General features: G+C 43.9%; 1 protein-coding gene across 2 annotated transcripts in view; it reads left to right on the top strand.

Moving 5' to 3' along the window:
* The window catches only part of Syne1 (spectrin repeat containing nuclear envelope protein 1), a 462,188-nt gene that overhangs the window by 325,201 nt on the left and 122,084 nt on the right, over positions 1 to 14,903 (top strand). For both annotated transcript variants that reach the window (XM_059272792.1, XM_059272793.1), the window contains 6 exons: positions 4,840 to 4,971; positions 5,949 to 6,058; positions 9,492 to 9,648; positions 12,807 to 12,938; positions 13,335 to 13,490; positions 14,022 to 14,231. In XM_059272792.1, the coding sequence (XP_059128775.1) occupies positions 4,840 to 4,971; positions 5,949 to 6,058; positions 9,492 to 9,648; positions 12,807 to 12,938; positions 13,335 to 13,490; positions 14,022 to 14,231 (897 nt within the window). The remainder of the gene's footprint in view (positions 1 to 4,839; positions 4,972 to 5,948; positions 6,059 to 9,491; positions 9,649 to 12,806; positions 12,939 to 13,334; positions 13,491 to 14,021; positions 14,232 to 14,903) is intronic.

The following is a 14,903-nucleotide window of genomic DNA, read 5'->3' as shown; positions in this document are numbered from 1 at the left end:
AATATTTCTTGAGTTACAAGGTGCCTGTCTTCATAAGAGGCTTAGGTCATTTTCACACAATGTTACCTATGGGAGGAGCATAGAGTTCACCCTATATACATAACAAATTGCGGGCCTGGAGAGATGGCTCAGTGGTTAAGAGCACTGGCTCTTCTTCCAGAGGATCCAGGTTCAGTTCCCAGCACCCACATGGCAGCTTACAACTGTCTGTAACTCAAGTTCCAGGGGACCCAACACCCTCACATAGACACACATGCAGGCAAAACACCAATGCACATACATAAAAGTAAAATAGCAAATTGCCTTATGAAGAAGCGGTTCATCTCAGGTTTAGCATTTCCCAATTCTCACTGCTCTTCCAAGGAGTATTCCAGGGAGAAAAGTAATGACTGTTTTACTTTTCCAAAATAAACATCTAGGTAGCCCCGCCCAGTGAGTCTCTAGTGACAGAAGCCACCCACTTCCTCCTCCCTAGGCAGAAGGGAAAGCTGTTATCACCCTGGAATGTAGTTCCAGGCTTGCATTCCTCCAGCGGGTACCACCTCACCCCAAGGGGAAAGCTGAAATAGGAACTACATTCTTCGCCGTCTTTGTTTTCTGAGGATCAAGTCTTAGCTTTTAAAATGACTAAGTGAGTCCGAAAAACCTATTAGCTAAAAATCCAAATATAACAACACAGAAAACGCATTCAAAGTGACAGTTTTTAATGCTGTCTTTTTCTTCTTCTTCTTCTTCTTCTTCTTTTTTTTTTCATCTGAAACTGTGGACTTGCTTAGTCAGACAGATAAATTCTTAGACTCTGAGAGTCCATCTGTGTATGTCAATGGTGGTAAAGGCTCACATTCCAACTGTCATTTTTTACGAGCACAAGCTTTCTTTGGTGATTTGAAAGACCCACTGACAGTCCACAGAGCATAACCCAAGCAGAAGTGTGAGTGGAGTCTGTGGCCTGAAAGGAGAGTCTTCCAGATGGGTTCTGGGAAACAGGCCTTGGCTGAGTTAAATGGGAGGGAGGCAGTGGCCTGGATCCCAGGAGGGGAGATAAAGAAGGTCATGGCCACCAAGACCAGTGTTTTATAGCTGGAATGTCTGTGACTGGGGACTTCAGTCTGGTCTTCAGCTTCTGGACTTCTGGACTTCAGCTGACTCCTTGAGATGTCACTGTGTGTCTCATATTTTCATTCTGCAAGGTTTCTAAGTGGGTGTTTCATCTTTGCCTGAATGAGCCAGGTCTCTGAGAAATCATTGTGCAATGGTGGTGCTCCTCGGTCTCCTGTGGGCCAGAAGCCCACTTACCTAAACTCCTAACTTTCCAGAAAACCACTCTTTATCACTGGGGGAAATTCTTGAGAAGCAGGGACATTTAGTAGACAAGGTATGATGAGTCCCCTACTCTGAACACATTGCTTGCAAGATATAAATAGCATCTTAGCTGGGCGGTGGTGGTGCATGCCTTTAATCCCAGCACTCGGGAGGCAGAACCAGGCGGATCTCTGTGAGTTCGAGGCCAGCCTGGGCTACAGAGTGAGTTCCAGGAAAGGCGCAAAGCTACACAGAGAAACCCTGTCTCGAAACAACAGTAACACCAAAGGGGCAGGGACAAAGGTACAGTCTTGTCGTCTCAGCCATTCCTCTACTGTCCTACTATCGCTGTGATGAAACACCATGACCAGGAGCCACTTGAGGACAAAAGGGCTGATTTGGCTGATGCATCCTGAATCACATTTCATCATGGAAGGACAGGAACTCAAATCAGGACAGGAACCTGGAGGCAGGAACTGATACAGAGACCATGAAGGAGTACCAATTACTGGCTCGCTCTCCATGCCTTGCTCAGCCTGCTTTATTGTAGCACTCAGAACCACTAGCCCAGGGGCAGCCCCACCCACAGTGGGCTGGGCCCTCCCACATCAATCACTAATTAAGAAAATACCCCAGAGATTTGCTGACAGCCTTTTATCTTAGGGAGGCATTTTCTCGATTGTGGTTCCCTCCTCTCAGATGACTCAAGTTTGTGTCAAGTTGACATAAAACAAGCTGGTAGGACCATGACTCATGAGATTGGAGGAAAGAATACACAAGTATAGAAAACCAAAGCTCTTTCCCTGGAGTGGTAAGTTAGAATGCCGAAACTAAGAGAAAGCAGGGCCTCCATTGATAGGCTGTATCAACTGGAGTGGTAGACTCTATCTGCCTTCCTTCTTCCAGGGTCGGGGGTGTATGACCAAGGGATAGTGGCATGTCAGTCTCAGAGTTGTAGTAGGATGACCCAACTTTCCACCTCATTAGACTCTAGCCATGGTGGCCTCTTCCATGCCAATGTTCTCAATTATGTTCCTGTGGGGGACGGGGCATAGTGGGGCTGCAGCTGTCCTCTAGTTCTGGAATACTCTCCCTTAGTTCTCTGCCAGGTTCCTTACTTTTCCAGGCACCCTGTGGTTGTCCTCTGAAAACGCTCTCAGACCAGCCTAGCAAGCCGTTCCCATCACTTTCTGTCCCTTCGCCTCCGTTCCCTCTCTTCTGGCCCTTGTATGTAACCCAGCCTTTCTTGGATGTTGGTCAGTTGGTTGAACTGCATCCCCAGCTAAGCCCTTGTCTGGCTGTTTCTTTGCAGAGTACTCTGGCCTCCAAGAGCCGTGTCTCATGCATAAGTATTTAATGACTGAGTTGTATAAAAAACATCTGATTTATCCCTTTACATAGAAACATGGATAAGAAGAAAGAAAGGCTTTTACTCTCACCTAGTCTCAGTGTAAAGCAAGGGACTAGTCGGACCTTCCACATCCCATTAGAATAATGAGGCAAGAAGGTTGCCTGCCTGGGTGATAAGTAACTGCTTTCCGGCTTTTTCCCTAGCCGACCTTTACCAAAGCAGCAGTGAAGCAGTGGGCGAGCGAGGCAGTGGGTGGGCGAGGTGGTCATGGAAGAAAGAGAGGAAGCAGCGTGTTTTAGGGTCATCATTTGTAAATATCACACCAAGTCCCTTTAAAACCTCCCCAGGTAATTTTTTGAATTTGTAGGATGGTAAGTGCTGTGCCCGCAGTTGATTGACACTTTATTATGCTAATTTGAATGGAACTGGAAAACTCTTGTTTGAACATGAGTTATTTATTATTTTGGGGGGCGTGGTTTGGAGGGATGGGGCGGTGTGTGTTTCTCTATTATGTAGCTCTGGCTATCCTGGAACTTGCTACGTAGAACAGGCTGGCCTTGAACTCAAAGAAATCTGTCTTTCTTTGCCTCCAGGCTACTAGGAGCTATTTATTATACAGAAGTATATAAATAGATCTTTTTGAGTAGCAGACATTCACAAATCAAGAATTCTAGAATTAATTCAAGTCTAGGGGTCTCCTCGGTGGAGCCTGAAGGAAGCTCTACTCTGCTTTCTGTCTTTATATATTTATTTTACAAGCTTTTTATATTTTTAATTTTTAGAGCTTTTGACATTTTCCTTAATCTTTGAAAATTTCATACATGTATACAGCATACAATATTTCTTGATCATGTTCACTCCTTCCGCCTCTCCTCAGCTGCCCCTAGGACCCTCAAAACATCTCCCTCCCAACTCAATGTCTTTTTTAAAAAACTTTTTATTTACATTTTAACCCACTGCATCCAGTTAGGGCTGCCTTCTTATGAAATGCGGTATTGTCAGAGGTGGGGGTGGGTGGGTCCGGGCTTCCTGCTTCTTGAAGTGTTCTGAGGATTGCTCTGGTGGTTGACCACTTCCTGCAACTCTTGAAGACGAGTTGAAGAGGCAAGGCTAGGGTGGAGGGGGGCAGAGGACTCTCGGCCATCTTGGAAGCTCTTGCTGCATGTTACTGAGTGTCTCAGCACTGTGACTAAATGCCTGGCAGGAACAACTTGGGGGGGGGTAAAAGATTTATTTTTGCTCGTGTTTTCAGAGGTTTGACTCCATGACCTGATGTTAACATCTGTGGCAAGGCAGGTACATCATGGCCTGTGGGCACGGCAAAGCAAAGCTTTTCAACTCAGGCAAGCCAAAAAAACAGAGCGAATACTAGGATGGGGCCAGCACTAAGATACACCCTTCAAATGCCACCAATGACCCTCTTCCTGTAACTGGGCTCTTTTTTGGTTGGTTCCCTAATTGTCTATTTAGATGTTTGAATCTATAGGTGGATTAAGACCATGGATTAGGTTGAAGTGCTCATGATCTACAGACACGTGGAGAAGTAGGCCTTACTATTCTCCTATGTGGCCTCCACCCAGCCAAGTTGACAGTCATGATTAACCATCATGCCTTGCTCTTCCTGAATTCTAGAATGTAAACTCAGCTGTGAGACTTAACTGTTTCTCAAAGGCATTGATCTCTTTGGTGGGCAACCTTCTAGAAAACTCTTTGAGAAGCAAGTACTTGCTATTGTACCCATTGTGGATGCCATGTGACCTGGACTGATGGTGGCAGGGTGAAGCTTCCAGAGGAAGGACAGAAATTTTGACATGTAATATTCATCTGGGTGACATTTTACCTTTATGTGACTTTATGAAGTTCATAAAAAGGGTTGTGTTTTGTTTTGTTTTTTTTTTTTTTGAAAAAAATTAGAAACATATTTGATGACTACTTTGGAAGAAGATGGACTTCCCTGTATTTGCTTCTGGGCATAATCATCTGTTTATTCTCCTCATTCCTAAAAATGTGACAACTCGGATGGGTTTTGTGTCACCATCTTTTAAAGATATGTGGTGTCATGTCCAAAATGGTGGTGGTTTGAAGTCATTAGACAAACCACACCGGAGGGGTCCTCTCTCCACTGGGGTGAGGTTGTCCTGTGGGTGGCAAGGCCCTTGATTCTCATCGGATTTCGTTCAAAGCAGGGAGCCACACAGGAGAAAGAGGACAGTGACGTTGACCTCACAGCCGCTCAGAGCCCTGGAGTACAGGAATGGCTGGTCCAAGCCCGCACCGCTCGTACCCACCAGCGCCAGAGCAGCCTCCAGCAACAGAAGGTAAAGCATTTCCTGCTTTCCTCTAGACGGCAGCTCTGTCATGAGAAGAACCTGAGGGGGCCGTTCCTATGGCCAACGCTTTTGTGGTCATGGTTTTGTTTTGTTTTGAATTCTGGGAATGGAAACCAGGCCAGGCAAGTGATCCATTGGGTGACATCCCCAGCATTGTCTCCAAAGTTCTTCACTCATTGACTTTACCTTATTTCTGAATGAAGTAAAATGTAACTAGCGTTTTTTGGCATGCTTCTCCATAACTGATGGGACAGTGGGTTGGCTGGTCATTGTGAAGCTAGTGTGTGTTTAAGGTTACACCATATGGTTCAGCTGTAACCTGCCTCCTCGGGGACACTTTACCCTTTGTTTTGACCTTGTTTGCGTCTATTATATGATAATTACAAAAAGTCCCAGGAAGGCCTCTGAGAATGGCCAAGTACATATATTTTTTTTCAATGAAATGAAATGTGTTTTTTTTTTTTTACTTTCGAGGAGATGCCTCACGAGATCAGATCGTAACTGGTTACGATACGAATGATTTCTGTTGATAAATTTCTTTTGAAGACACTAACTCTGTGTAATGGGCACACTTGAGTATTTCTTCTGTCAGACGCACACTTAAACAAATGTACTGTGAATGAGGAAAAGATCAAGTCAGATCCGCTGATAATGCAGCTCACAATGCGGAAGACTGGTGTGAGCTGATGTCTTATGGAGTCTCTGTCCTGGCTAGCTCAGGACAGAATTGACTTGGAAAGGAAGGAACATGTTTCACCACATGGGGGCACCATTGTCCAGCAAAACTTTCTGTTCCTGTTGCTTTTTCCAGATACGTCGGTCAGAGCAGAACTGGCCCAAGCCATGCCTTTTTCGCTGTGCTCCGATTTGCAGTTATTGGAGCCTTTGATGTTCTGTAGATAGAGGACGATGACAGCAATGGCGGTCAGTCCTCTGAAGTGACAACGATCTTTGTGTTTGTGCAGGAGTTCGAGCAGGAGCTAGCGGAGCAGAAGAGCCTTCTCCGCTCAGTAGCTAGCCGTGGAGAGGAGATTCTAACCCAGCATTCCGCTGCAGAGGGCTCAGGTGGCCTTGGGTATGTTTTGCAAGTCTGCAGCTTTCTCTTCTTGTTGTGTTTCCCTGTCATTTGAAAAAAAAAAAAAAAAGCTGAACATCTTGCTCCAGTTACTTCCCCACCTTCCACACAAGGTATTCACCCCCTTTCACTCTGCGATAGTAAATGCTCCCGCACTGCCAAACACGTTGTTGTGTGGATAGAAAAATGGCTAGTAATAATGACTAATGAGTTTAACTTTCTAGATGTCCAGCTCGTCTATCCCCAGGGACACCCATTTTCGGAATCAAATGGAACATGTGTTATCATATTGGATCTATATTTCCAACTGGTGATTATACCTAGTCACAGAAGAATATTTTCCTCTCAAGAGATCATCCAGAACATTCTTAAAAAAAAAATCAATGTATGGGCAGGTTAAATGATGTGACCTCTTTAACAGGTCTCTCCCTATCATTTCCACATGTAGTCTTTGAGCCTGGGGACCCAGTTGGAGTGGACACTTTGAAAGTCTTACATCTAGAAAGATGAAATATTAGAAAATTAGAGTATTTACCAGGTAAAAGGGACTGTAGCTGGTGGGACATATCTATATTTTGAGCCACTAACATTGGGGTCTTGGCTTGCTTATTAATAGTTAGAATAATAAGCAGCAACCAGCATTGCAAAAGTGTTTTGATAACCATTCAAAGAAAAACTTCTAAAATCCAAAGCATTTTTATTGTTGTTGTTGTTCCTTTTCTGGGACAGGGTTTCTCTGTGTAGTCCTGGCTGTTGCAGAGCCTGTTCTGTAGACCAGACTAGCCTCCAACTCAGAGATCCACCTGCCTCTGCCTCCCAAGTGCTGGGATTAAAGGTGCGCACTGCCACCGCCCAGCTCTGAAGCACTATTTTTTTTTTTTTTTTTTTTTTTTGGTTTTTCGAGACAGGGTTTCTCTGTGTAGCTTTGCGCCTTTCCTGGGACTCACTTGGTAGCCCAGACTGGCCTCGAACTCACAGAGATCCGCCTGGCTCTGCCTCCCGAGTGCTGGGATTAAAGGCGTGCGCCACCACCGCCCGGCTAGAAGCACTATTTTTTTAAGGTTTCAGTAAAACCCGTGTGTCGATGTGTTGTCTGTACTTGTGACTTTGCCTGTATCTCTTGGAGAGCATCTTTGGCTGGTTCACCAATTCTAAACATGGTTTTCAGCAGAAATAATATGAAAGAGAGAGCCTACGTTAGAAAGATGTTGTAAAATATTTATAATGCCCAATAATCAAAAAGGCAGGAGTACCTACTAGCATCAAAAAAAAAATTGTGCATGCCTGTAATCGTAACAAAATTATATCACACTATCAGAAATCAGACACATGGCAACTAAGGGACAGTGTGAATTAAATGAGAGTATCATGTGCACTTGGTTCAGAAAATCCAACGGAAATAACCTGAGTCTGGAGATAGCAGATGTGGGGACTAAACTAGTTTTGTAGTTTAGTCAACATCAACACTGCTTCTGAGTATCAGTACATACGGATGTCATGGGATACATCATTTTTACATTTAAGTCACCCTAAAAGTGTGGAAGTTGTGTTAAATCATGAAAGAGCTAAAATAATTAGCACTGTCTATCATGTGTAGAAAGATCTATAGTAAGGTCTTTAAGATACATCAGCAGTAAAGCCCCAGCCAAGGGGACACTTCTCCAGGCTGGCAGAGCAGCGAGTCTCTTCTCCACCTGCTCCCACGTCCTCTGAGGGGCTCACACACCCCTCATAGTTTCTTAGGTCTTTTGCTTCTCTGTTTTTACACAGAGGACAGTCAGTGCTGTCTGCTTGACAGACAATTGGTTCCTCAAAAGAGCTGTGGGAATCTTGTGCAACTTTTTTGTGGTAAGAGAAAAATGTTGCTGTTGCTCCGCCCCTTCCCCCGACTTCTCCTTGGCCTTCAGTACTGGCGAGAACCCAATGACAGATAAACATCTACAAGTTGCTCTTTCAAACAGTAACCTTATGTAAAAAGAAATTTGTCCTGCTGTGCTGGCTCTCTGTGGAAGATTCACTCCAAAAAGACAGCTCACAAACTTCTCAATGGTTATATAAATTCCTTAGAAAAATTAGCCCTCAGTGTGATTGGGTTCAGTTCACATGCTCCTGTCAAGTCTCTAGTTATTTCCAAGGCTATGAAAGAAAACCAACTGGGACTTCGTTGACATGGAGGACTATTTTTCCCATGAGAAATGAAAAGACCACATTCCAATTTAAAACCAATTGCTGCTATTTTTTACGTGTGTCCGTCATGAAATATAAGACTGTCGATGGTAACAACCCCCTTGGTTTGATACTGAAATTTCATGTAAACAAAATGAGTGGAGACAGGTACACTGTAACCAAACACAGAAGAAAATACAAAAAAAAATTACTTTCATAGGCACTTTAAAACTTTCTTTCCATTTGAAAGTCTTTTTTTAAAAAAATCCATACAATTAGAGGTATTTTTCTCTACATTAATTTTTAAGATCAGTATATGTCAACATATAGATTATTAACCCCCACATACTGAATGGTTGCTGTTCATTACATACAGCTGTAGTCATCACATATGTTCTATTAATTTTCAAAACTGTGTAGCATGAGCTGGGCGGTGGTGATGCACGCCTTTGATCTCGGCACTTGGGAGGCAGAGGCAGGCGGATCTACAGAGAAACCCTGTCTTGAAAAACAAAACAAACAAACAAACAAACAAACAAACAGAAACCCACCCTGGATAACATAGATGCCATGTTCATTTATATGTGGAGACAACTGAGGCTCAGAGATGCGACACAAGTTACCCCGTGTCACAATGCTAACTGCTGTCGTAGGAATTCTGCTTGCCTTTCCTGCTTCCTGCATGCTGGGGATGGAACCCAGGGCCTCAAGTATGCCAAGGCAAGCGCTCCACCCTGGATCCCCCCTGTCAGCCTCAGATCAGAGAGTCCTACTCTGAAAGCCTTACTCTTCCGCCCAACACTGTTAGCATCCCCTCGTCTCTCCCTCCACAGTGTGTCCTCAGCGTCCCTTGGACTCATGGTAAAAGCTCTCACCAGGCCAACATTTTCCAGATTTTGATCAATTTATAGGCTGTTTGTGAAAGGACCCTGACCAATGGTCATGCTATACTTCCTGATTCTGAAGACTGCAATTGTTTTATTTCATACTTAGTCACTTTCAATGGGTTTTTAATATTCATGTGTTTGTCATTCAGATATGTGAAGATGAATATGCTTATAGTCTCAATGTTTCTATTTTAATTTATATTTTTTAAGGTGCAAGCCAATGACTAAGATAATCTTTTTCTAATTTTTGAGGCCAGGTCTATTAATACCAAATAAGTTATCTGTCTCATTTTCTTCTTTTTCCTTTCTTGCTTTCCTTTCTTCTTCTTTTTTCTTTTTTTGCACACATTGTAAACTTAGGTTATTTATTCTTCTAATAGTGAAAAACCTGCTGTGTTATCCCAGGAGTTGGGGATGGAAGGGACAAAATCATTGGCTGAAGACCAGATGAGAATGAAATGGGAAAGCCTACATCAAGAATTTAGTACCAAGCAGAAACTGCTACAGAATGTTCTGGAACAGGAACAAGAGCAAGTGGTATCAAACGTTTTGTTTATTTCTTTATTTCCCTTTGGGTTTGTGAAACAGGGCCTCGTGTGACCCAGGTTGCAATGGAACTAGCTACATAGCTGAGTGTTACCTTGAACTTCAGATCCTTCTACCTCTACCTCTCCAGAATTGGGATTACAAGCATGAGCCCCCACACCGCACCCACCCTTCCCACCCTGCCATGCTCTGCCTAAATTTATCTTTTATATATTAACTAATATAAGAGATACGAAGCTTATGCTAAAGGACTTAAAACTGTATAGTAATCTGTATTTTCATAATAATTCTGAAATAAATATGAAGCAAGTTATTCATCCTATATTTACCTTAACAAAGCATGTTTCACATTTCCCTTAATACTTATCTTTGTATGTGAAAGTTTATCTGATTTCTATGTAGTAATTTTTCTCAAAAAATGATTAGTGTCTGATTTCTCATTAGCACGAACCCTTAAAGTTCAATTTAATTTTTCAACGAAAGTTATGGTTGCAAATCAAGGGTATACATATCAAGAGGATTTCCCCACATCTAAAACTAGACTGCCAGGGCACTCCACTTTCCATGGTTACTTCCAGTATTGAATACTTTCAGAAGGTTTTAATGAGAAACGTATTAGAGCCTTAGAGGGTCTTTAAAAAAAAAAGGTGGGTGGGGGAGCCAGTGGTCAGGTAGGCCAGTTATTGGCCCATCTGTGAGGCTGGTTCCTGGGATGGATGTTGTGTGATATTCGACTTGGTTCTACCAAGCATGCAAAATCCAAGGGAACTGAATAGGCAACAGAAAGTTCCAGAGAACTAATAATTATTGGTTCAGTCTTTGCAGAAGCCAGGAACCAAGGGGGAGGTCAGGGGAACTTGAGAGTTTAAAGGGGTGATAGATAAGCCAGGAACCCAGGTGTACCTGTCATTCATGCCTACAACAGCTGTGGTGGGGGGACCCTGGGACACTGGCCCAGGTCTCTGACCTGAGTTAGCTGTGTCTACCTAGCTCACCTGAGGACAGCGATTTTTTTTCCAGTGGGGTAAATCCTAAGGTCTCTGCTGTTGGTTCTGAAGACTCTGCTCTTCTCATCTCCCTGCCCAGGACTGTGTAAGGGACATAAGAGCTAGCAGCACACAAAACAAAGGATACTAGTGGAACAGGGATGCACAGGAGGCAACAGAGCACGCACTGTAAAGTGGTTACCACAGGACAGGGATAACCGAAAGATGCCCTAATGGTGGTAGCGCATCCTGCGATCCTGGCCTCTCTTCCTCCAGAGCCGTGCATGGACATTCCACTTTCCAAAAACTCGTGGCCAGCCATATCTTCTACCTCTTTGTTCTCCTTCTCTGGCCAGTGAATCTGCAGGAATTGTCATCTGCTCTGGCTGAAAGCACTCCATTCTCAGATGACTCCGCGCCAGAATCCTATCCACCCGGACACTGATATTCTATATCTTTCGCACAGACCTCCTACCTTGGCCTGAACTAGCCCTTCCTTACAAGCCTAGTAAGTGTTTCTCACATCCAGAGCTAGACTTTCTGAGGTAGACTCCCTGAGTCTGACTCCTGCCTTGCCTTCCTGCCACAGTATTTTCCCATTCTTTTAGCTGTAAGCAGAAGGCGGGGCCCTGGATTGGAGACTTCATTCTTTCGTGGCTGTTCAATGGCAAGTAAACCTATTGCATTCCATGCTTATTTTATCCTGGCTTATTCTCCATCTCTTAGACAGAGGCCTAAGCCTGCTGCTCCGCTTTGTCCACTCAGGCCATAGCGCCTGCCTGACTCCGCTAGCCCCCAAGACCTAGCTCATCGTGGAGAAGTAGATTTCCTGTCAGTGTTGGTATCCAGCGTTTTCCATGCTGAGCTGACTAGACCCATCTTGTCCTTCACCATCATTCTTCTGTGACACCCGGGCTGTTGTCCAAGTTTGGGTTCATGTTCCCGACCTTCTTGACCCTCCAGCTTGTAAGAGGAAATCCTGAACTGTCCTCTTTTTCAGCCTGCCTTGCACTTTCTTTTGGGAACCACTGGTTTGCCTCTCGTGTGAGGAGTGAGCAGAAAGTAGACGAGAAGTTCAGAGTCCCCGTTACTCAGAGTCAAGGGAGAGATACATCAACAGACCTGTTTTACCCTTAGATCTTGGCATGTTTAGCAACACTTAAGTGGGAGAGGCTTTCTATTCACCTGGGGAGAGGGATGGAGGCCTCGGGATCTGAGGATCTGGGAGACACAATGCTGAATCTGTGTGCTCCAGAGCTCCTCCTCTTTCACACCTGCTGACTGGCAACTTTATACATTGGGTATACTTACTTTCGAATGAAAAAAGCCAACACAATTTGGGCGACCTGAAACTAAGTAGCTCAGAGAGTCAATGGCCTCTGACTTACAGATGGGGTTTTTCTTCATCTCTATCTGTAGAATATTTAGCGCCTCTAGGCAGAAGCATTTTTGTGAATTTGAAGTAAATATGGGTCCACCTTCTGCAAACGCATAACCCAACCCAGGAACTATTTCACACATTTCCTGAAGAAGTAAGTAGCCATGGCAGATTCCACTCAACAAACAGGAATCCTAAGGAAAGCCAGGTTAAGATAATAGTGGAAAGCCACTATAGCAGATACAACATGTATGTAAGGCTGCAACAATTGAAGAGATAAAGATGCGTTGGGTGACAGATGTTCAAGCTACAGGATGGAGTGGCCTGGCATGCTCACAGGATGATGGGCAGTCAGCCTTCAAAAATGAGGGTGAAGTGTTTTTGAGAAATCATAGCACTGAGTTTAATTGGAGATGTCCCTAAAACATCTGAATGCCTGTCCTGGCCATGGTCCTCATGGGAGGAATCTAAAACCTGTTACAGGTGAATACAAAAAGAAGAGACCAGTCTTTCTCAGATAGTCAATTCTTTCTCTAAAGGTAGAGAAAAAGCTGGGAAGACATTTCAGGGGTAGCTGTATAAGTGTTCATGCATTCCCACCGTTATTTATTTTTTCAATTGCATCGTTAAACGTCCTCTGGCCACTGTACCCAGTAATGTGGTGTGTTATAAAATTCACATTTCTCTGGATGAGGCTTCCAGTGCCTTCCTTAGGTATACCTCCAACTTAAAAAACTGCTCATGGCTCTCCTGCTCTTAAGTAAGCTGCCCCTGTTTGCCTGCAGCTGTACAGCAGTCAGAACAGACTCCTCACAGGGGTGCCACTGTACAGAGGGGAAGCGCAGACTCAAGACAAGTCTTCGGTGACGTCCTTGCTGGATGGACTGAACCAGGCCTTTGAGGAGGTGTCGTCACAGGTACGGCTGTGCTATCATGTGCTTGTCTTGGTCTTATCTTTCTGGGATTGGTTCATTTGTTCTCTGCAAAATTACTCCCTCTCTGCACGTGACTGTTGAGGCCCAGCACTAGTGATGAGTCCTGGGGCTGATTATAGATGTTGATTCCTGAATCTCATTTTGCCTGGTATTTCTCCGTGGTTCCTCAAAGCACCGTAATTGATTGTTTTTTATTGAAAGATGTGTTGGGAGCAGAGGGGTGCAGGCAGGGTCTCCGGTAGCCAAAGCTGCCCTCAAACTGGCTATATAACTGAGGATGAGCTATAAGGGCTGAGCTTACAGGTAGGTACCATTATACATGGATTGAAATTGATTCTTTGATCTGTTTTGAGTGTCTCGTGTGTGTTTCTTTTCCAGGGTGGAGGAGCCAAAGGACAGAATATCCACTTGGAGCAGAAGTTGTATGATGGGGTCTCGGCCACTTCAACCTGGTTGGATGACGTTGAAGAGCGTTTATTTGTGGCCACAGCGCTTTTGCCAGAAGAAACGGAAGCTTGTCTCTTCAACCAGGAGGTAAGGCTGACAATTTCTGTCTGTGTATGAAATTTCCAAGTAATTGCAGTGTTGATAATTGGTAATTAAAGTTGTATATGGAGACTATTAAGAACCAGACAGCTTTGTGCTGTGGTGTGTTCCCAAGAAGTAGAGTGTGGAACAGAACTGTTTAAATATAAAAAGCTCTCAAAATATGTATGCTTTGCATTTTCATCCTTTTTAATATATGTACCAAGAGGAGGAGAAATGGAGAATTCTGGGTTATTGTACAACTCAAATCCTCCCTGTATGAAACATAAAATTTAAGGAATTAATTCCTAACCAGCACTTTTTAAAATTTAATTGTTATCAATGCATCTTTTTATTATCTAATGATATAAAGTCCCCAAGAAAAATCTCTGTAAGAAGACTTTTCCTGCGATCCATAGAAGTCCCTGAAAGAGATTCAGCTGTGTCAGTGTGGGAGTTTTCATAGACTTTCTAGGGGAAGAAGACTTGATTTACAGAGGTCTAAATGAGGAAGTAAAACTTCGCTTTCATCAACCCTAGGCTCTTGCCAAAGACATTAAGGAAATGTCCGAAGAAATGGATAAGAACAAGAACTTGTTTTCCCAAGCATTCCCAGAGGATGGTGACAACCGGGATGTCATTGAAGACACTCTGGGTTGTCTTTTGGGCAGATTATCCTTGCTGGATTCAGTAGTGGATCAGCGATGTCATCAGATGAAGGAAAGACTCCAGCAGATCCTCAATTTCCAGGTAAATGAGAGAACACAAAGGGATTGTGCCATTTTCAAGGAACAGTGATAATCAACAAAGAGTATCTTACAAACATTCATTATGTGTTGCATGTGTGTAGTGGGGTATCTGAGGGTGTGTGTGTGTGTGTGAATGAGCATGTATGTATGGGTGCATGTACATAGTGTGTGTGCATGAATGTTGAGGACAGAGGTCAACTTTGGGTGTCATTCCTCAGGAATCATCCACCTCATATTTGTTTTAACTTTTATTACATTTCTTTTATTTAATATGCGTATATGGGGGCAGGAAGCATGCATGTACCTTGGCATGAATATTGAGGTCAAAGGACAGCTCATGTGAGTCCATTCTCTGTTTCTACCATGTGAGTCCTGAGGAAGGAACTAAGGTCATCACACTTGGGAGGAAAGTGCCTTTGCCCACCGAGCCATCTTTCTGGCCCTCCACATTATGTTTTAGAGCAGGGTCTCTCACAGGGACCTGGGACTCACTGTTATTAGGGTAGACTGGCTGCCCAGTGGATCCCGGGTGTCTAGTCTCTGCCTCCAGGCCTGGAGATTACAAGTGCATTGCTGTACCGAGGTGTTGACGTGGGTTCTGGGGATCAAACTCAGGTCCTTTTGTTTGCCCTACAAGCACTTCATGTCTGAGCTATCTCTCAGCCCATCTTAT

The sequence above is a fragment of the Peromyscus eremicus genome, chromosome 8b, assembly GCF_949786415.1.
Source record: "Peromyscus eremicus chromosome 8b, PerEre_H2_v1, whole genome shotgun sequence".
Taxonomy (NCBI): domain Eukaryota; kingdom Metazoa; phylum Chordata; class Mammalia; order Rodentia; family Cricetidae; genus Peromyscus; species Peromyscus eremicus.
The sequence above is the reverse complement of the archived record's forward strand: the minus strand, read 5'-3'. Positions and strand labels throughout refer to the sequence as shown.